Below are 16,663 nucleotides of genomic sequence, written 5' to 3'. Positions count from 1 at the left end.
TTGCGTGCTTAGTATGGGCCTAGGGCGCCATATTACTAAATGCGTTATTGCGTACTTTACCAAGTTTAGTTATTATAATGATAATAAAACAATAGATAATAAAAAAAACGTAGGAAAAGAATAGAAAAGATACATAGAATGTCTATTTCCTGTTGTCATATGTTATATTTCCTGTCCATATGTCATAGAATTGTGTAATTGCCATAGAAGAAAACAACGGGACCTAAGATCTTAGCTTTGGAAATTAAACATGCAAAAAATATATCGAAAAACAGAAAAACACCCGGATAGCATGGCCGCGTTTTTTTATGCAGCGAAAATGTAGCGTAAATGACGTCATGAGCAGCGACCGCTGCATGTCGCTGCATGGCATTTTACAAACGCTTGTCGCTGAAGCGAAGTGGAAGCTGTCTTTTGTTCACTAATGTCAGTTTTAGAAAGCTATGTATTATTTAAAGAATTACAACAGAATAAAAAAAGGATGTATGAAAGTTTAATGATCGGCATCGCTGTTTCAAATGAAGGTAAAAAATCTAAGAGACAGAAGGCACGAAATTACGTTGAAAAGGTCGTACCTTCGTATTCTATGGATGACTTCAAATCTCATTTTAGACTCACAAAAAGTTCAACAGAAGTAAGTTTTTAACTTAAAATAAGCTAAATTTTCTATTAATTTCTAAATTAACTGATAATACGTTATTTTTTATAGGAAATTATAAAATTAATAAATACAAAGAGAGAAATGAAAATAAAAAAAGGACGACCTCTTATTTCTTCTACAAAGGAAGTACTATTAAGTATTTGGACTCTTGCTAATCAAGAATCATTTAGAGATATTGGAGACAGATTTGGTGTCAATAAAGGTCATGCAAACACAATCTTTATAGACTTTTGTCAAAAAATGTGTCGTATGATTGGCAAGTTTATCAGGTGGCCAAATGATAACTTGGAAAGAACAGTTCATAAGTTTGAAGAACTACGTACTGTTTCACTGCTGGAGTAATTGGGTGTGTCGATGGAACACACATATATATAAAAGCTCCAAAGGAAGACAACCAGAGTTATTACAACAGGAAAGGAAGACACTGTCCTGTTGCAAATAATTTGTGATTCGGAAATGCGAATTATTAATGCATTTGTTGGTTGGCCTGGTATTGCCAATGATTCTCGGGTTTGGCAGCAGAGCCCTATTTGTAATATGTTTTTAAACGAATCTTTAAGGTATTTAGGAGATAAGTATTATTTACTTGGAGATTTGACGTATCCATTATATACATTTTTAATTGTACCATATAAAGATTATGGTAATCTTACTGTGAAACAGAAAAATTTTAATAGAAAACACAGTTCCATCAGAGTTGTGGTAGAACAAACCATAGGTCCGCTAAAAGGGCGATTTCGTCGACTAAAATATCTGGACATGGAAAACATTTCATCAATGTCAAAAGTCGTAATGACATCATGTATATTACGCAATTTGTGCATTAATCAAGGTGATATTGACTGTATAGAGGATGCATTTGTTGATGATTATAATGAACCTGCAGAAGACCCAATTACGAGAAATCGTACAGCTGCGGAAGTAAAACGTAATCAATTAGCAGATCTATTGATGCAGAAATGAAATGTTTATTAAAAATATAATTTACAATTGTCTTGTAGTTAAATGAATAAATGTAGAGAATAGTTTTACACAATCTGTTGTCAGTGTTCTTAATAAGATGTTTATCACAAATTCACTGATCTATCAATTGAAGGGCTCCCTGTAGATACAAAAAACAACAGATTCTTCTTTCAGCTGTGTACTTCAAATTAAAAGTAACAAACCCATTTGGAAACTACAGTAAAAACATTTACTGTAAGCTATGAAGGATGTGCTAACACACAGATATTTACAAATTTTTAGTTACTGTATTTTAAAAATTGCTTTTTTTTAAAAAAAAAAAAATATAAGTGGTACATTAATTTCTAGTTTACTAAAATATACTTTCCTTTTATGTTTTATGATTTTTAAATTAATCTCACTGATAAAATTATAAAAGAGAAAAATTTAGTAGTTTATTTCTTACTATATTCAAAAAATATTTTTATTTCAATAATTATTAGGTAAAAATCAAGTAAAATGACAAAAGTTGTTGACTGGATAACATTGAAAGATAATGTGAGAAATATATTAAGAGATAATTAAAGTGTAACTATGGTAGACTTACAAGTTAGATGATTAAATTGGGAAGAGATAGATCTAAATTCAAAATTCAGATAATTCTATCATATAAAAAACAAGAGTGTAAGAGAATATAAACCTAAAATATCCTGAAAATTTGTTTTTAGTCAGGATATGATGGAATTAGGGAATAGATGAGAAATTAGCAAAAGAACTAGAATTACATCTAACCCTGCCTATGGAAAGTTGAAATGATTATAATTGAGTCCGATATATAAAACCAGTTTTTAATTAAAATTTAAGACACAAGCACATTTGATTATAAACATTTATTTAAATTTATTTTTTTTCTTTGTTTTTTTTTAACAATATTTAAAATACTTTTTAAGATGTTTAATTTTTCTACTTCAATTTCTTCTAGTTTTTTCCAGCGTTGTTCATCCGCCGCCTCTTGTTTTTTTATGTACTCCTGAAACCATTTGGGAAGCTCGTCTTTGGAAGAACATGCTCTTTTTCTTTTTTTGGTTGGTGGTGCCTGTTCTGTTTGTTCTCCAGGCAATCGTCAAGTACCTTGTTCGCTTTGTACAAACTCGCTTTGAACAAGCTGGAGAACAAACAGAAGAAGGTACTTGTTCTGTTTCTTCTCCGGGCAAAAGTACAGGCATCACCAATTTCCTCATCATCATTTTCCTTAGTTGCTGAGGATAATGATGATAATAATGTATCAGGAGGAGGGTTTACATTTGCTTTTGAAGCAAGGAAAGTGTCTAAATCCTCCTGAAATTCCCAAAAGGGAACTTGGCCACCTCCAGATCGTTTCATCTGATCTTTCCTCCTCCTGTACGTCAGCATTAGGTTTCTCCATTTCCTGTCTGCCTCTATTGCTGTTATATTGAAACCTTCGTTTTTCAGATTTTGGCTTATTCGGCCCCATAATTTTATTTTTTTACAACTTGGACTCTGAAACTGCAAGTCCATTTCTCTGCGAAACTCTATAAGTATTTTTACAGAGGAAGCGGTCCATGTAATTTCCTATAAAATATTACATTTTCATTAGCATGTTGATAACTATATAGATTCTTTAATTAAGTTTTCAGAAACTTACTTTAAAGACTATTCACAAAAATATTCAAACTTAAAGTATTTTATCATAAATATGTTAAATGTATAAATTAATAAAATGAAGGGTTTTATTTAAGGATAACAGATCTTGTTTACTTAGAAATAACTGCTTCATAATGTAAGCTATAATTTTTTAAACTCATAAAATATAATACTTACAGAATCTAACATGTTCACACACTTCCCCGATTCTGTATTCTGACTAGGGATTGCAATTGCTGGATCCCTCATCCAGCAATCCAGCTGGATCCAGCGCATTCTTCGGCCTGCTGGATCCAGCACTTGATGCTGGATCCAGCGCTGCGGATCCGCAAATACTCAATTAACTTTCTAAATAATCGCGCAAAAGTCTACGTTGTCGCGTTGCCGCTTTGCTAACTATTAGACTGCTACTAATTACTTACTCACTACTTTACTAACACTAATAATTAAATTACTTATAAATAAACTATACCTTAATCAATCCAGCAAAATTTAATAAAATAATAACGTATTCAATCGCTTTTAACGATCTTCCTCAGTTACAAAAAAATACAACATTAATTATAGAACATAAAATGTGTTTCGAATAAATATAAAAAGAATAGTGCTTAATTACATCCCATTTTTTTTAAACAAGATACATAGATGTACCGCCAGGTCTGATAATTTTCGTATTGTATATTGACGTAATCCCACTGTTTTCAAACTTTTAAGAAACGATAAAAAGAAAGAGGATCGGAATTCAACAACGGGTATATATTCGGTGCCTTTACACGACCAACGTTTCAATTCCAAGCTTGTTTATGTGGGTGCAACGATGCGCAGTTTAAAACAAAGGCTCAAGAGCACAAATATACAATCAGTAAGAACCTTGACAACACTGCGCTGACATCATACGCAAGACAGAAGAATGTTAACGTCCAATGGGATCAAGCGGCAATTATAAAAACGACGACGAATAGGCAAACGGTCAAACATCTTGAGAGATTGGAAATCTGCAAGGCGCACATGACAACTGGTTGTATAAACCATAGAGATGCGGACTCATTGTCTACCATGTGGAGATCCTTTCACATTAATTAATGTTATTAACGGACAATTCTGGTTTCGTTGTTATATCTTATATACAGTAATACCCCGAACTTACGCGATAGGTGGGACCGAGCGATAACCGTGTAAGTCGGGGTATAACTTCGCATATAAATACATACAAATTATTTTTAATTGGGGCCGGAGACTAAAGAAAACAAAAATTTAGAAAGAAATGTTTAATAAAATCTTAGATAATACATTTGTATAACAAATTATATTATTAAAATCGTAAATCGAAGTTATTTTGTTATAGAAGGCTTCCTAAAATCTAACAAATTCGTCTGACGGCTCAAAGATTTTTTTTCTCCCGCAAAATTTCCTCGTAGCATGCTAATAATTTTTTTATTTCTCGTTTTGTAGAAGAAATGCGCTCTTCGTTGGAGTCTATATTTTCTAAAATTTGTAACCTCTTTTTAATTAAACTGAGGCTTTCTGTCAAGTTTCCAACCGTTATTCGATCATCTGATTGAACTGGGTCTAAAGGATCAAGTTTTGCCAATTTACAAATTTTCATTTTTGTATCGAAGTCTTTGGAATGTAAAGTTAACATTATTAAAGATGGAGTTTTTCTTTTCTTGTTTGATACAGAAGAATCAGTTCTACTTCGTTTGGATGACACAGTAGAGTCTCAAGTCTCCGTAGATATAACAAACACAGAAATAAATAAGACAAAATAAATTGTAGCTATGCGTCGATTCCGCGCGACACGTCCGAACCTGTAAGCTGAACAATAGTTTGGGGGGAGTGAGTAATCAAGGGTTGCGCGGCGCTCAGACAAAAGACGAATCGTCGAGATTTGAAAATCGCCTAACTCCGGGTTCGCGTAAGTCGGGGTAGCGTAAGTCGAGGTATTACTGTACAGGGTGTTTTTTTTTTTAAACTGACGGTACTCAGAGACATCTGTAGAGCAATCTAACAGCCGGACTGTCGCCAAATTTGGGAGAGTGATTACGGACGACATGGGAAAGAGATTCCACGAAGAAAAAATTAGTACCCAAATTTACCGGTAGGGGTTGATCTGGCGCTGTTGTAGCGAAACAGCTAAGAATCTGCATAAAATCCAGCTGCAATTAACAAACACACGAATGAATAATCAGACAGAGGTTTCAGTGTAATAACAAAAGTTTAATTAATCAGCAAATAACCTTCTCTCTTCTTCAATGTGATCACCGTCCTGCTGGAAAAGGCATTGCATCCTGAACACCGTGTTCTCTATGGCCGAACGTAACATGTCCGCAGGAATGTTCATCACAGTTCGAGAAACGTTGTCCTTCAAAGTCATCAAGTTTGGGACACTACCAAGATAGACCTTGGACTTTAAGTAACCCCACAGGAAAAAGTGACATTGGGTTAGATCCGGGGAGCGAGGCGGCTATGCAAGTGGAAAAAAGCGACTGATGACTCTTTCTTCAGTGAAGTGCTGGTAACTTTTTCGCTACAACAGCGCCAAATCCTCCTCTACCGGCGAATTTAGGTATTACTTTTTTCTTCGCGGAATCTCTTTTCCGTGTCGTCTTTAGTCACTCTCCCAAATTTGGCAACAGTCCGGCTGTTAGATTGCTCTACAGATGTTTCTGAGTACCGTCAGTTTAAAAAAAACCACCCTGTATATATTTTTTCCGCTATTTATTTTATTTATTTATCTATATTTTGTCCGTTTGGACGTTTTCCGTTAATTTTTATATTTATTCCGAACACATTTTATGTTCTATATTTAATGTTCTATTTTTTTTGTAACCGAGGAAGGTCGTTAAAAACGATTGAAAACGTTATTATTTTATTAAATTTTGCTGGATTAATAAAGGTGTAGTTTATTTAACTTATTCTACTTCCAGTACATAGTTTTATATACTTATAAATAACTACAGACTAATATGTAGAGCCTATATATGAAAACTGGTAAGACTGATAGCCACTTAGCCACTGATTATCCGTCCTTACATTATTATAATATATTAATATAAATTAATCAGTAGAATTGCCTTTGCTATTATTTAACTTAAAGATTACATTATAATTATAATCTAACTAAACATTTAAAGTTAATTATCTCTATCTCAAGTGTTAAACCGAACCAAAGTTAAGTTTACTACCTAAATGTATAAGAAGTTTTACTGATTTATAGTGACCAGTCTAAATAATAAAAGCTTCTTAAGTATTTTTTAAAAATGTTTTATTTCATTAAAAAAACATAAATTGCAGGATAGATAGATAGACAGATAACACTATTGCACCAAAAATACATCCACGCTGGATCCGCGCTGGATCCGCGCTGGATCCAGCTGGAATGATTTCAATCCAGCAAAAATCCAGCTGGATTCAAAACACTGCTGGATTGCAATCCCTAATTCTGACCAGATACAGTTTCAGAAACAGTTGAACCTGTGGTGGAAAATTTTAAATTTTGAGATTTTTGTAAATATATATATGAAATAGATTTTATTTATAGTTTTTTTTTTATATTTACATCGGTATTACAATTTTATCATAGTTGTCTCTAGAATGCTTTAAATGAATAATAAAACAGGTCTCACCTGTGCCTTCAACATTATCAGATCATTTCGAGAGAAGATGCTTCGCAGTACTTCTCTCGAAACGTCTCATCTGAAAATGATATAGCATTTTTTAAAATTAAACATCTTAAATGTGTACAATGTGATTATCACTTATTTGGTATTGTCTTTCCTTAGCTGAAATTAAAAACTGATTCTATATTTCCATTTAATCATATCAGTATAACCTAATTCAAAGTAAACAATACCAATAACGAATTAAATTTAAATTTATTACTTCAAGAATGTATATAAAGATATTCACCTGTACTTAATTTTTTCATCGTATTTTCGTCTACGGAAACGTTTATTTGTTTTTCTCCGGAGCACAATAGGACGTTAAACATTTTCGATGTGGAGGCATCCATTTTGCTTTATACGTGTTTCGCTACACGTATAAAGCAAAATGGATGCTTCCACATCTGCTTTATCGGCAAAGCTGCTTTATCTTCGCTGCAGCGACTCCTTGCAGCAAACATTTAAAAACGGTTCGCTACATTGCAGCACTGCATTTACAAACGGGTTTCAGAGTGTTCGCTGTAAAGCGCTTCTCGAGCGCTGCATAAAAAAACGCCCCCATGGCATTTAGCAGACATCCTAAAGCTATTCTGTGAAAGAAACATGGAAAATATGGTAGATCTGTTTAACAAAATCTACGATACTGCGAAAATACCCAATGACTGGCTGAAATCCATCCTTGTGCTCATATCGAACAGATCAAATGCAAAGAAAAAAATGTAGCGAATATAGGCTTGTAAGTTTAATATCGGACACCTTTAAAATAGTTTTAAGTGTAATATATGCGAGAATTTACAAAAAAATAAAATAAAAACAATTTGTATTTTCGCAGATGTTTAAGAGCTAGAGAAGCAACATGCCATACGAACATTCAATACAAAAGAATAATATCCACCAAAAGGTTACTTACATCTGTTTCGTTGATTTTGAAAAAGCTTTTACAGAGTTGATCATACATTACTATCGATACTTCAAAAACAAGTTTGGACCGTAAAGCAGCGTCGCGATGCATAGTGACAAAATTGCCAATTGGCGATATTTTTATTAAAGTGGCAATAAAAACTAGTCCTATTATTTCGACATTCAGCGTGAATCACAACGCAAGCTTCAGGAAAAACAGCAGAATGTCGAGCTCCCGTGCACCAAGTACAGTACCTAGCAATTTCATGACGTGACGCAGCAAATTCGGCCAGGACGATAAGAACTGACGTCGAGAATCGACGGCAGTTTTTGTGCAATGCCTCCCAGAGTTTCCAGATTAAGAATTTTTTTATCGGTAGACGAAAAATTTGGAGAATTTTTCAGGGTGACAATTTTTCACTTTAATCTTTCTTCAGTAGACTATTTAATCACTGTTTAAACATTGTGATCAAATATGTTATTCGGAATTATTCATTAACTAGCAGATGAGCCCAGCGTTGCTAGGACATAAGATAACTACAGCAAAAATTAAGATTATTAGATTATTTCGTATTTCTAACCGTTCTATTGTATAACTACAAAGGTTATCTTACGTAAGGGTTTATCACACCGAGTGACCAATTTAACACATTCTAAAAATTCTTTAAATTGTGTACAGTAGAGAAAGAAATTTTTTTAAATGTGTTAGATTGTCACCCGGTGTGATAAACTCTTATGTAAGATAACCTTTGTAAATATAAATCAAATACTATGATATAACAAATAACGAAACGAAAACCATATAAAGAATTTGGTTACTTTAAATTACCATTGTCACGTTTATCGCGATACTCGGAAGGTACGAAATGGCACAATCTCATTGGTCAAGTACACGCCAATTGTAAATGTGATATCTTAAATTTATCAGATGATATATTTTTTCCTAATGTTAACTCTAAGAAACGGTACCACTGGCAGCCGAATATCAAACTGTAATCTGCCAACCAATCAAATTTCGCGAAAAACTCCGGCACCCTCGAAAACTACTTAAAACATATTTTATGTTCGCCGGTAACCTTGTGTTATACAATTTTCCTATTCCAATGCCACCATACCGCTGGTCCGATACAACGAAGGAAGTGTTGCAGAAGGAGGACGTAGTAATTCGACCAAAAGTAGTTGTTGACCCCCTCCCGGAAGAGAGAATGGTCGACGACTACTAATTGATATCTGTCTATTATAAATATTTGAAAAGTGATCCGTGTTAGACAGGTTGTGATAGTCCCGCGTGTTATCAAAGTTAACCTTAACATCGGAAAGACTTCATATAACACTTCCTTAAATAAAAACGTCTTGTAAAAATGCTTAAAAAATTGTTTTTATATGATAATAAAGTGTTTAAATTTTGGCAACAGATTGTATAAACCAGAGGTGGGCAAGTAAGAGTTCAGTGGGAGCCGAAATGTAGGTTTTGCAAAATGCATGGGAGCCGCAGTTCTGTACTGTCATGATAGTATGGTAAGGCAGGGAAGGATAGGGTGTCCCCCATCCGGGTCGAGAACTTGTTTTCAAAGAATAGATTTCAAATGTCAGTTTAATTTATTGCCCCAACTTGGAAATAAATTACTAAATATTACATATATATAAGTACATATTTTCACAAAATTGTGGAAATAAAATTGTAAAAATAATAATAAAAAGCAGAAATTAACACTTTCAGCAAGAGCCGCATGTAACTCAAAAAGAGCCGCATTTGTCCATGTCTGGTATAAACTATATAAATATTGCGTTTATAGAAAAATTATTGGACTGAAATTTGAAAATTTTGTAGACCTATAATTTCCGACTGTTGTCCACCTGCGTGTCTCTCCTTCCTCAATCTTGAGCAAGCAGTTCGATAGATGAAAGTCGAGTCCAGATATGGAAAGGTTAGGGGCAGGAGGCCCAGATTAACTATATACAAACTTCCGATTTGAAACGGAAATTACGTTACTTCGATCCAAAACAGGATCGTTACTTTGATTCCTCTAACAGGAGTTACATAGATGACCACCACCACGACTCTATTCCTAACAAAAAAATATATGTAAAGGGGCAAGACCACCACTAAAAGAACTGAGAACATTGTGACGATGTCACAATAAATAATCGCTTGTTAGAATTGGTTTAGTTTATTTGGTTACGGCAATGCTTCACATCAGCGATCAGCTGAGAGGATGCATCCCAAGAAGACTTTTATGGGAAGCTGGACCTTATTTAGGTGTTACTAACGTGGAAGCTCGTTGGTCATCTCGGCGACTCGGGATCGAATTCGAGCGAGTTGAAAATTTCTCAGGAATTTTTCGGGGGGTGGTCTGTCCAGATATGTCGGGCCCCTGTCCCTCACCACCCGGCCGCCCCATTGTGGGCTTGGCCGAACCCATAACGGGCTTGCTAAAAGAGACCCTCTTAGTGCCTACAGGGAAGAAAGAGTTTAATTTATAAACTATGTAACATAGAGTATTGCATTTTTCCTTCATTTCAGACCATGTGTTTCCTCACTTTTTTAATATGTGATGGTTGACAGGACTAAAACTATAATATTTCAAATATGCAGATAACTCTCAAAATAGTATGGTAAGATTCAATACTATAGTGTCTTTTTTCTTATAACTTATCAACCGTTCTAGCTATAATTTTATCTACAAACGACAGTAATATGTTAGAAAATGTTTTAGAAATGACAAAAGGACGCTTGTTAAAATGTTTATTTGATTTTATAATTATTATTTCCGACGAAATTATTTTTATTTGAAAAAAAATCTTTTAAAGAATCTTTCGAAAAATTTTCATTAGATTTCGCGGGAGATTCACGATTGAAACTTTTGCCGGGTCATGTCTCTTCCTCGGGAGTAATCAGCACCAAATGGAGCGCCACCAACTGAAATAATTATAACAATTAGCTAAAAAGAACAGATAGAAAAAATAAATGGCCCGAAGTATTAACGACATAATGCGAATATGCATATGTTATTTAAATATCTTAACAATTACGTCAACTCAGATGATTAAAATTTTGCGGATAAAAATATGTCGGGCCATTTGTAATAATATGTAACTTATTATGGTCATTATGAGGATAAACCGAAACGATCGAAGGTAAAAGACATAAATATCCTTCAAGTGCATGACGACTTTAATTTTTCCGTTCGGACAAATTCGTCTCAGATGGCATCCATCGATCAAATACTTGGTGAGAGTGTCTTGGCATTTATCCAAATCCAATTCAATCTTTCCCTACAATACGAGTTGAAGCAGACGAAAACCTTTTATCATCACGTCCTCTGTTACGTTCAGCTGTTGGTTCACTTTACTCATCCATCTTTTCTGCGCTTCTATGATCTTTGTTCCTGCCAGTTCGAAAGCGCTCTTCTTCTCCGTTTCAATGCAAAAATAGCCAACAGTATTTTTTCTGTTTGAAAGTCGGCGGATCATTCTTTTATATCAAGGCTCCTCAGCCATCCAGTCGGGGTTTTTTTTACTGCAATGCCCCTAGAACCGCAGATAATTCTGGGAAACAGAGATTCGATTTTTTCTTTACCAAATTTCGTACAAGAATTACACGCCATGCTAATTGTTTCTATGACTTTCAAGACTTTGCAAGACAAGTTATAATCTGATGTAACATTTTAAAAATCCGACTTTCTTTTGAGCATTTCCAAACGCTCTCTGTAAATTAAAACGTATTAAATATGTACTATTTGCATTAAATTCTGAATCGAGAGAAATAAAGGTACAATACTCTACTACAGCAATATCGACGAAGGAAACGACGAGGAAGAGGCAAATGATGCCAATTACCATGGTTTTAGCCATTTTTCTGAAATTAAGCAACACGAAATTTATTAGGATAAGTATAGAAATATTTTGTAATAATAATTGTAAAATCTCATTTTAATTTCGTAACGTTATCGTCAATGAATATTTTCTATTGATCAAGAATACCAATTTGAATTGTTTTGAAATAATAAGCAAACACCAAAATTAGGAACAAATTGTTGCGCATTTTTATTATAACTTCAAATTAAATTTAGGACTGTTGTATAGATTACTTCCTATGCAATTTCGGGAATTTGAGTAAATATTTGAACTGAGGGGACCGAGACGCATTCAACGGTATCCTGTTTTTGGACCGGAGACAAAAAATAAAAAAGTCAGCATACTTTTTAAGTTGTTATACTGTTTTAATGCTATAATGCAGACGGCACCGCAAGGTCTGTATAAGAAGGTCAGGACACGCTCCCGTGATTCTATGCGGCAGCGGCCATGTTGGGGCATATCGATAGAGATCACCATACCTGGTCCCTGCGTGAGTCGACTATTATTACGTATATACGTACTCAGAACGTTAAACAATGGGTTATTCTGTGGCACCTAATTGTAAAAGTAAGTCTACCGACCTTCGATTCTTTAGATTTCCTGCAGATAAGCAGAGGAAAGCGAAATGGGTGCAGAACTGCAAACGGGATAAGTGGCAGCCAACTGAACATTCTAAACTATGTGAGAGTAGTGTATATTATGTATTTTTCTATAGGTACTGTCTTTGAGATGTACACTCAAACCTGTTTTTGTGCGGTGGATAGGGACCGCATAAAAAAGTCTCACGTAGAAAATAACTCAAAACCGTACGAAATAACTAGGAATTGCTTTTTTAACTCCTTGGGCCTTTTTCTGCAATCCCTAATGGGGGAAAAAATCCTCTAAGAATTTTACTTTTTTATATTAATTATTTCCACTTAAATACCAATCTAACATTAAAAAGTTAAAAATAATCGTTAAAAAATGATTTTATTTGATAAATATAGTGCTTTCATTTAACAAGGCGTGAAATTTCACACCTGCAATCTAAAGCTGGAGGGGAGCTAACTTACCGCATCTGTTCAAATATAACATAATATTTATGATTTTTATGCTATATTTTAATAGCATAAAAATGAGAGGGGGCCGAAAAAAACGTATGAGAAAAAAATTTTACTGAATAAAAAATGATGTCATAGAAAACATCCAATAGAGATTTAAAAAATTTTACAGGAGTCACTTATGTTCCAATTCGATTGAAATTTTCATATACCGCACAAAAGAAATCCCACAAAAACAGGTCTGAGTGTATACGTGAGCTCACATTAAATTATTTGTTGTTCAGCTTAATTTCGAAGAATCTCAGTCAGAACTGTTAATCTCAACTTTTCTGTCAGTGAGATTACATATTTTTGCCAGAGATATGAACAGCACTTTGAATGTAAAAAAACTGTATGGAAGCAAAAACTCATTTATGCGTACTTCTGTTGACTTCCGAAAATGGTATTTTATTATATTTGTATCTTGTGTGTTTACAGAGAAAGAGGTTGTGTCTCAGATAAGCTCTGTTAAAAATATCATCAAATTGTGTTTAATATTATCCTTTTTGATTAAATTTTATATAATTAGGAAAATATGACGTTTAAGCCTTTGTAAAGCCAAAAATATTCATTAATTAAACGTTAGTCCAGTATTTATTTTTTAATGCATTAATATTGTATTGGTAAATGCTTTAAAATAAAATTTTGGATAACTTATGTTATTGCATTACTTTACCAAGTGCTTATATACGTAATTGCATCAGTTTTAGCACCTATTTAATTAGTTTCATTGACGACAGCGAGTGATGTGGATGATTGTTTCTTTTAAACTATTTGATCGAAAAGTTACATAAAATTGGAGATGCATAATCATCCGAAATTATTATTATAATTTTGACTGGAAATCACTAGATTTATGCAATTTTAGTTTAATTAATGTCGTATAAAACTGACTGCTCGTACAAGTTTGCTTAAAACATGCGACTCAAAATACCCCAAAATGGCGGCTCAAGAAGTAGGTCACGCGTGTCCTGACCTTCTTATACAGACCTTGGGCACCGTAGTTGCTAGTACCGCCATCTTGCGCTAAAGTCTGCAACCCACGACGTCGGACTACAGTCACCTCCCGGAGAGATAGGTTAGGTTTGTTGTACAATCCGCGATAACGGCACGTAGTACTAGCCGACTGCGAGCGATAGCGAGCGTGTCGGCGGCTGAGTGGCCGTAGGCCCCGAGGTCGAGGAGCGCGAGGGTGTGCAAAAAGGACTTAACTCCAACTGCAGACGATCGGTGCGCTCGTGGATCGACATCTGCCTCTCTTGAAAGCATATATTGCTGACTTGCCAGATTGCTTGTTAAACACGCAATAGGCTTAGTGGAGAGAGCGACGCGACTCCCGGTCATCCCGTGATCGCCGGAAAAAAGTATGATAACTTTCTTATTTTTCGACTCCGGTACAAAAGTAGAGTATCGTTGAGTTCAAATATATACCCAACGTCCCAAAATTCTACAGGGTGTAATCTATAGTAACCCCAAAAATTCTTCTTCTTCTACTCCTTCCGCCAGAAAAGTTACGTTTTGCGAAGTGTCCGCTAGGAGCGCGCCCGTCATTTAAATTTAGATTTAAATTTAATTTTAGATTTTTCGAAATACAAAATACAATTTCATCGAACAACCATTCAACGTTTAAAGAAAGTTTGGTAAGATTAGCTTTTATTATTCTAATTATGGATCGTTTATTTACCGAGCTGTCTGTTAGGGATAAACAACTGTTGTAAGTAAGAGAAAAACTACAGGATTCGCACAGGATTTGCCCATACTCTACGAAAAATGTATTTATTTTTTTCTATGTTACCTCCAAATTATACGGAAAATTCTACTGCTAAATTTCCTGTCATATCCGATATTGATCATATTCAGCAGTGCAATTTGTATACGACCATTGCATTTACTCTTATTACCACACAAAATGTAATCTTATATACGATTGTACGAATACCGGCAAAATGTTCTTGCAGGCCAGCACAATAAATAATCGCTGGTTAGAAAAATTAATCACTGGCCACTTGCGCCGAATAATAATTCGATATATATTTAAAGAATTATTTTCAAATTTATCTTTCCATTGATTTCTCCACTATGGAGAATTTATGTGCTACGTTTTTCGTCTTGCGGCCTTCCACAGTTCGTTCCACACATTGCAGTTCGGACCTGCTGAGCAGACATAAATTACAAATTTATGACCACACTTATGCATTTGCTGAGAGAATACTCTTATTAACCAGCGTGTTCAGCCTATTAGAGATACGCTATTAAAAACGGACTTGAGACAAGTAATAACACCGGGTAATACAAGATCTGTCCCAAAAGTGAGTGTACTAATTTTTTATTTAATGAGTGTGCAGCTTAACACATCATTAATTAGTATTTTCACGTTGCTAGATATTTTAGCAGCATGTCTACACCTGCTTCAAGTTGATTGGTTAAGTCAAACGTGCACAATCTCTGTTTGTGTGAGATAGTGTTTTAACACATCGTTACGTTTGAAATGGAGAAAAATCTCGAACAACGTTAAGCTATCAAGTTTTGTGTGAAACTTAAGAAATCTGCAACCGAGACATTTGCAGATTTAACCGAAGCTTATGGAGACGCCACTTTATCGAGGAACGTGGTGTTTAGATAGCACAAAGATCAGAATAAAAACATTCTTATCGTTTTTTTTCGATAGCCGTGGAATTGTGCACAAAGAATTTTTACCTTCAGGACAGACATTGGTCAGGCCTTCTACAAAGATGTTTTACAACGACTTCGAAAACGGGTCAAGCAAGTCCACAGGGACATTGCAGAAGATTGGGTGCTGCACCACGATAAAGCGCCTGCTCACACAGCGCTACAATTCGAGAGTTTTTGGCCAAGAAAAATTCCCACACTCCCGCAACCTCCCTATAGCCCGGACCTAGCTCCTAGCTTATACCTCTTTAAAGGTTCAAGATAAAATCCAAGTTGAAAGGTCATCATTTCGGGACAGTGGAAAACATCAAAAAACTTGCAACCGACGAACTAAACACCCTTACGGAAAACGACTTCATGTACTGCTATGACTACTGTAAAAAACTTTGGAACCACTGTGTGACCTCGCAAGAGTCGTGAAGAAGATCGTTTGTAGTTTGATGCAACTCTTGTATAATTTGAAATAAAAAATCAGTACACTTACTTTTGGCATAGTCTTCGTGCGTACAACAATCTTAAATAGTATTGTATTAATTTTTTAGGAGATAGTTTATTATTATTATTATTATGTTGGGTGTAGTGGGTTATACTCGGTTGACACAGGTGGCTGTGTACTATGCCGGACCAGAGTCAAGGCATAGCAACGAAAACAAAACTAAAATTAAATAAGTGTGTCAGTGTCAGTATTGAGGAATTTCCTAACAATATGGCATGTATTCAATATTGTGGCCTTCTGTAGTGTCATGTATGTATTTCTATTCAATTGTGATGTTCCCAGGCTTTTGTGTAGTGTGTGTGGTATCACACCTGTACAGGAGAGAACGACAGGTACAATAAGCAATCTATCCATCCTCCACGGATGCCTTATTTCCTGGGCGAGTTCTGTGTACTTGCTAATTTTTCCAGTGAATGTGTTTTGTACATTGTGAGTGTTTGGAATGGCTTATTATTATTATTTAGAATTTTAAAGTTAAAAAGTCGTTAAATATTTTGTTAATTCCATTTTAAATTTGAAAAGAAATGTTCGACGTTGTTCTGAATTCGAACACAATTTACCTGATGAACGCTCATAAATAGAACCGAAAAACGTTTGTAAAGAAAGTTTAATTATCCCAGTGGTAAGGTGTTTTTATATTTATTTAATAATAATAATGATGATGATGATGATTTATAAAACACTTCGATTAATTAGAAATTGGATTAATTAATTAGAATGATGCAGAGAA

General features: G+C 34.6%; 1 protein-coding gene across 1 annotated transcript; it reads left to right on the top strand.

Moving 5' to 3' along the window:
• The first annotated feature begins 481 nt into the window (after positions 1 to 481).
• On the top strand, positions 482 to 1,624 carry LOC136989448 (uncharacterized). The gene is made up of 3 exons (XM_067287602.1): positions 482 to 634; positions 710 to 999; positions 1,222 to 1,624. Exons 1-3 carry the CDS (start codon positions 482 to 484, stop codon positions 1,622 to 1,624), a joined length of 846 nt encoding a protein of 281 aa, XP_067143703.1.
• Positions 1,625 to 16,663: the final 15,039 nt, after the last annotated feature.

This window comes from Centruroides vittatus, unplaced genomic scaffold, assembly GCF_030686945.1.
Source record: "Centruroides vittatus isolate TY-2023 unplaced genomic scaffold, ASM3068694v2 scaffold_576, whole genome shotgun sequence".
In the NCBI taxonomy this organism is placed as follows: domain Eukaryota; kingdom Metazoa; phylum Arthropoda; class Arachnida; order Scorpiones; family Buthidae; genus Centruroides; species Centruroides vittatus.
This window is presented reverse-complemented; position numbering and strand designations above follow the sequence as displayed.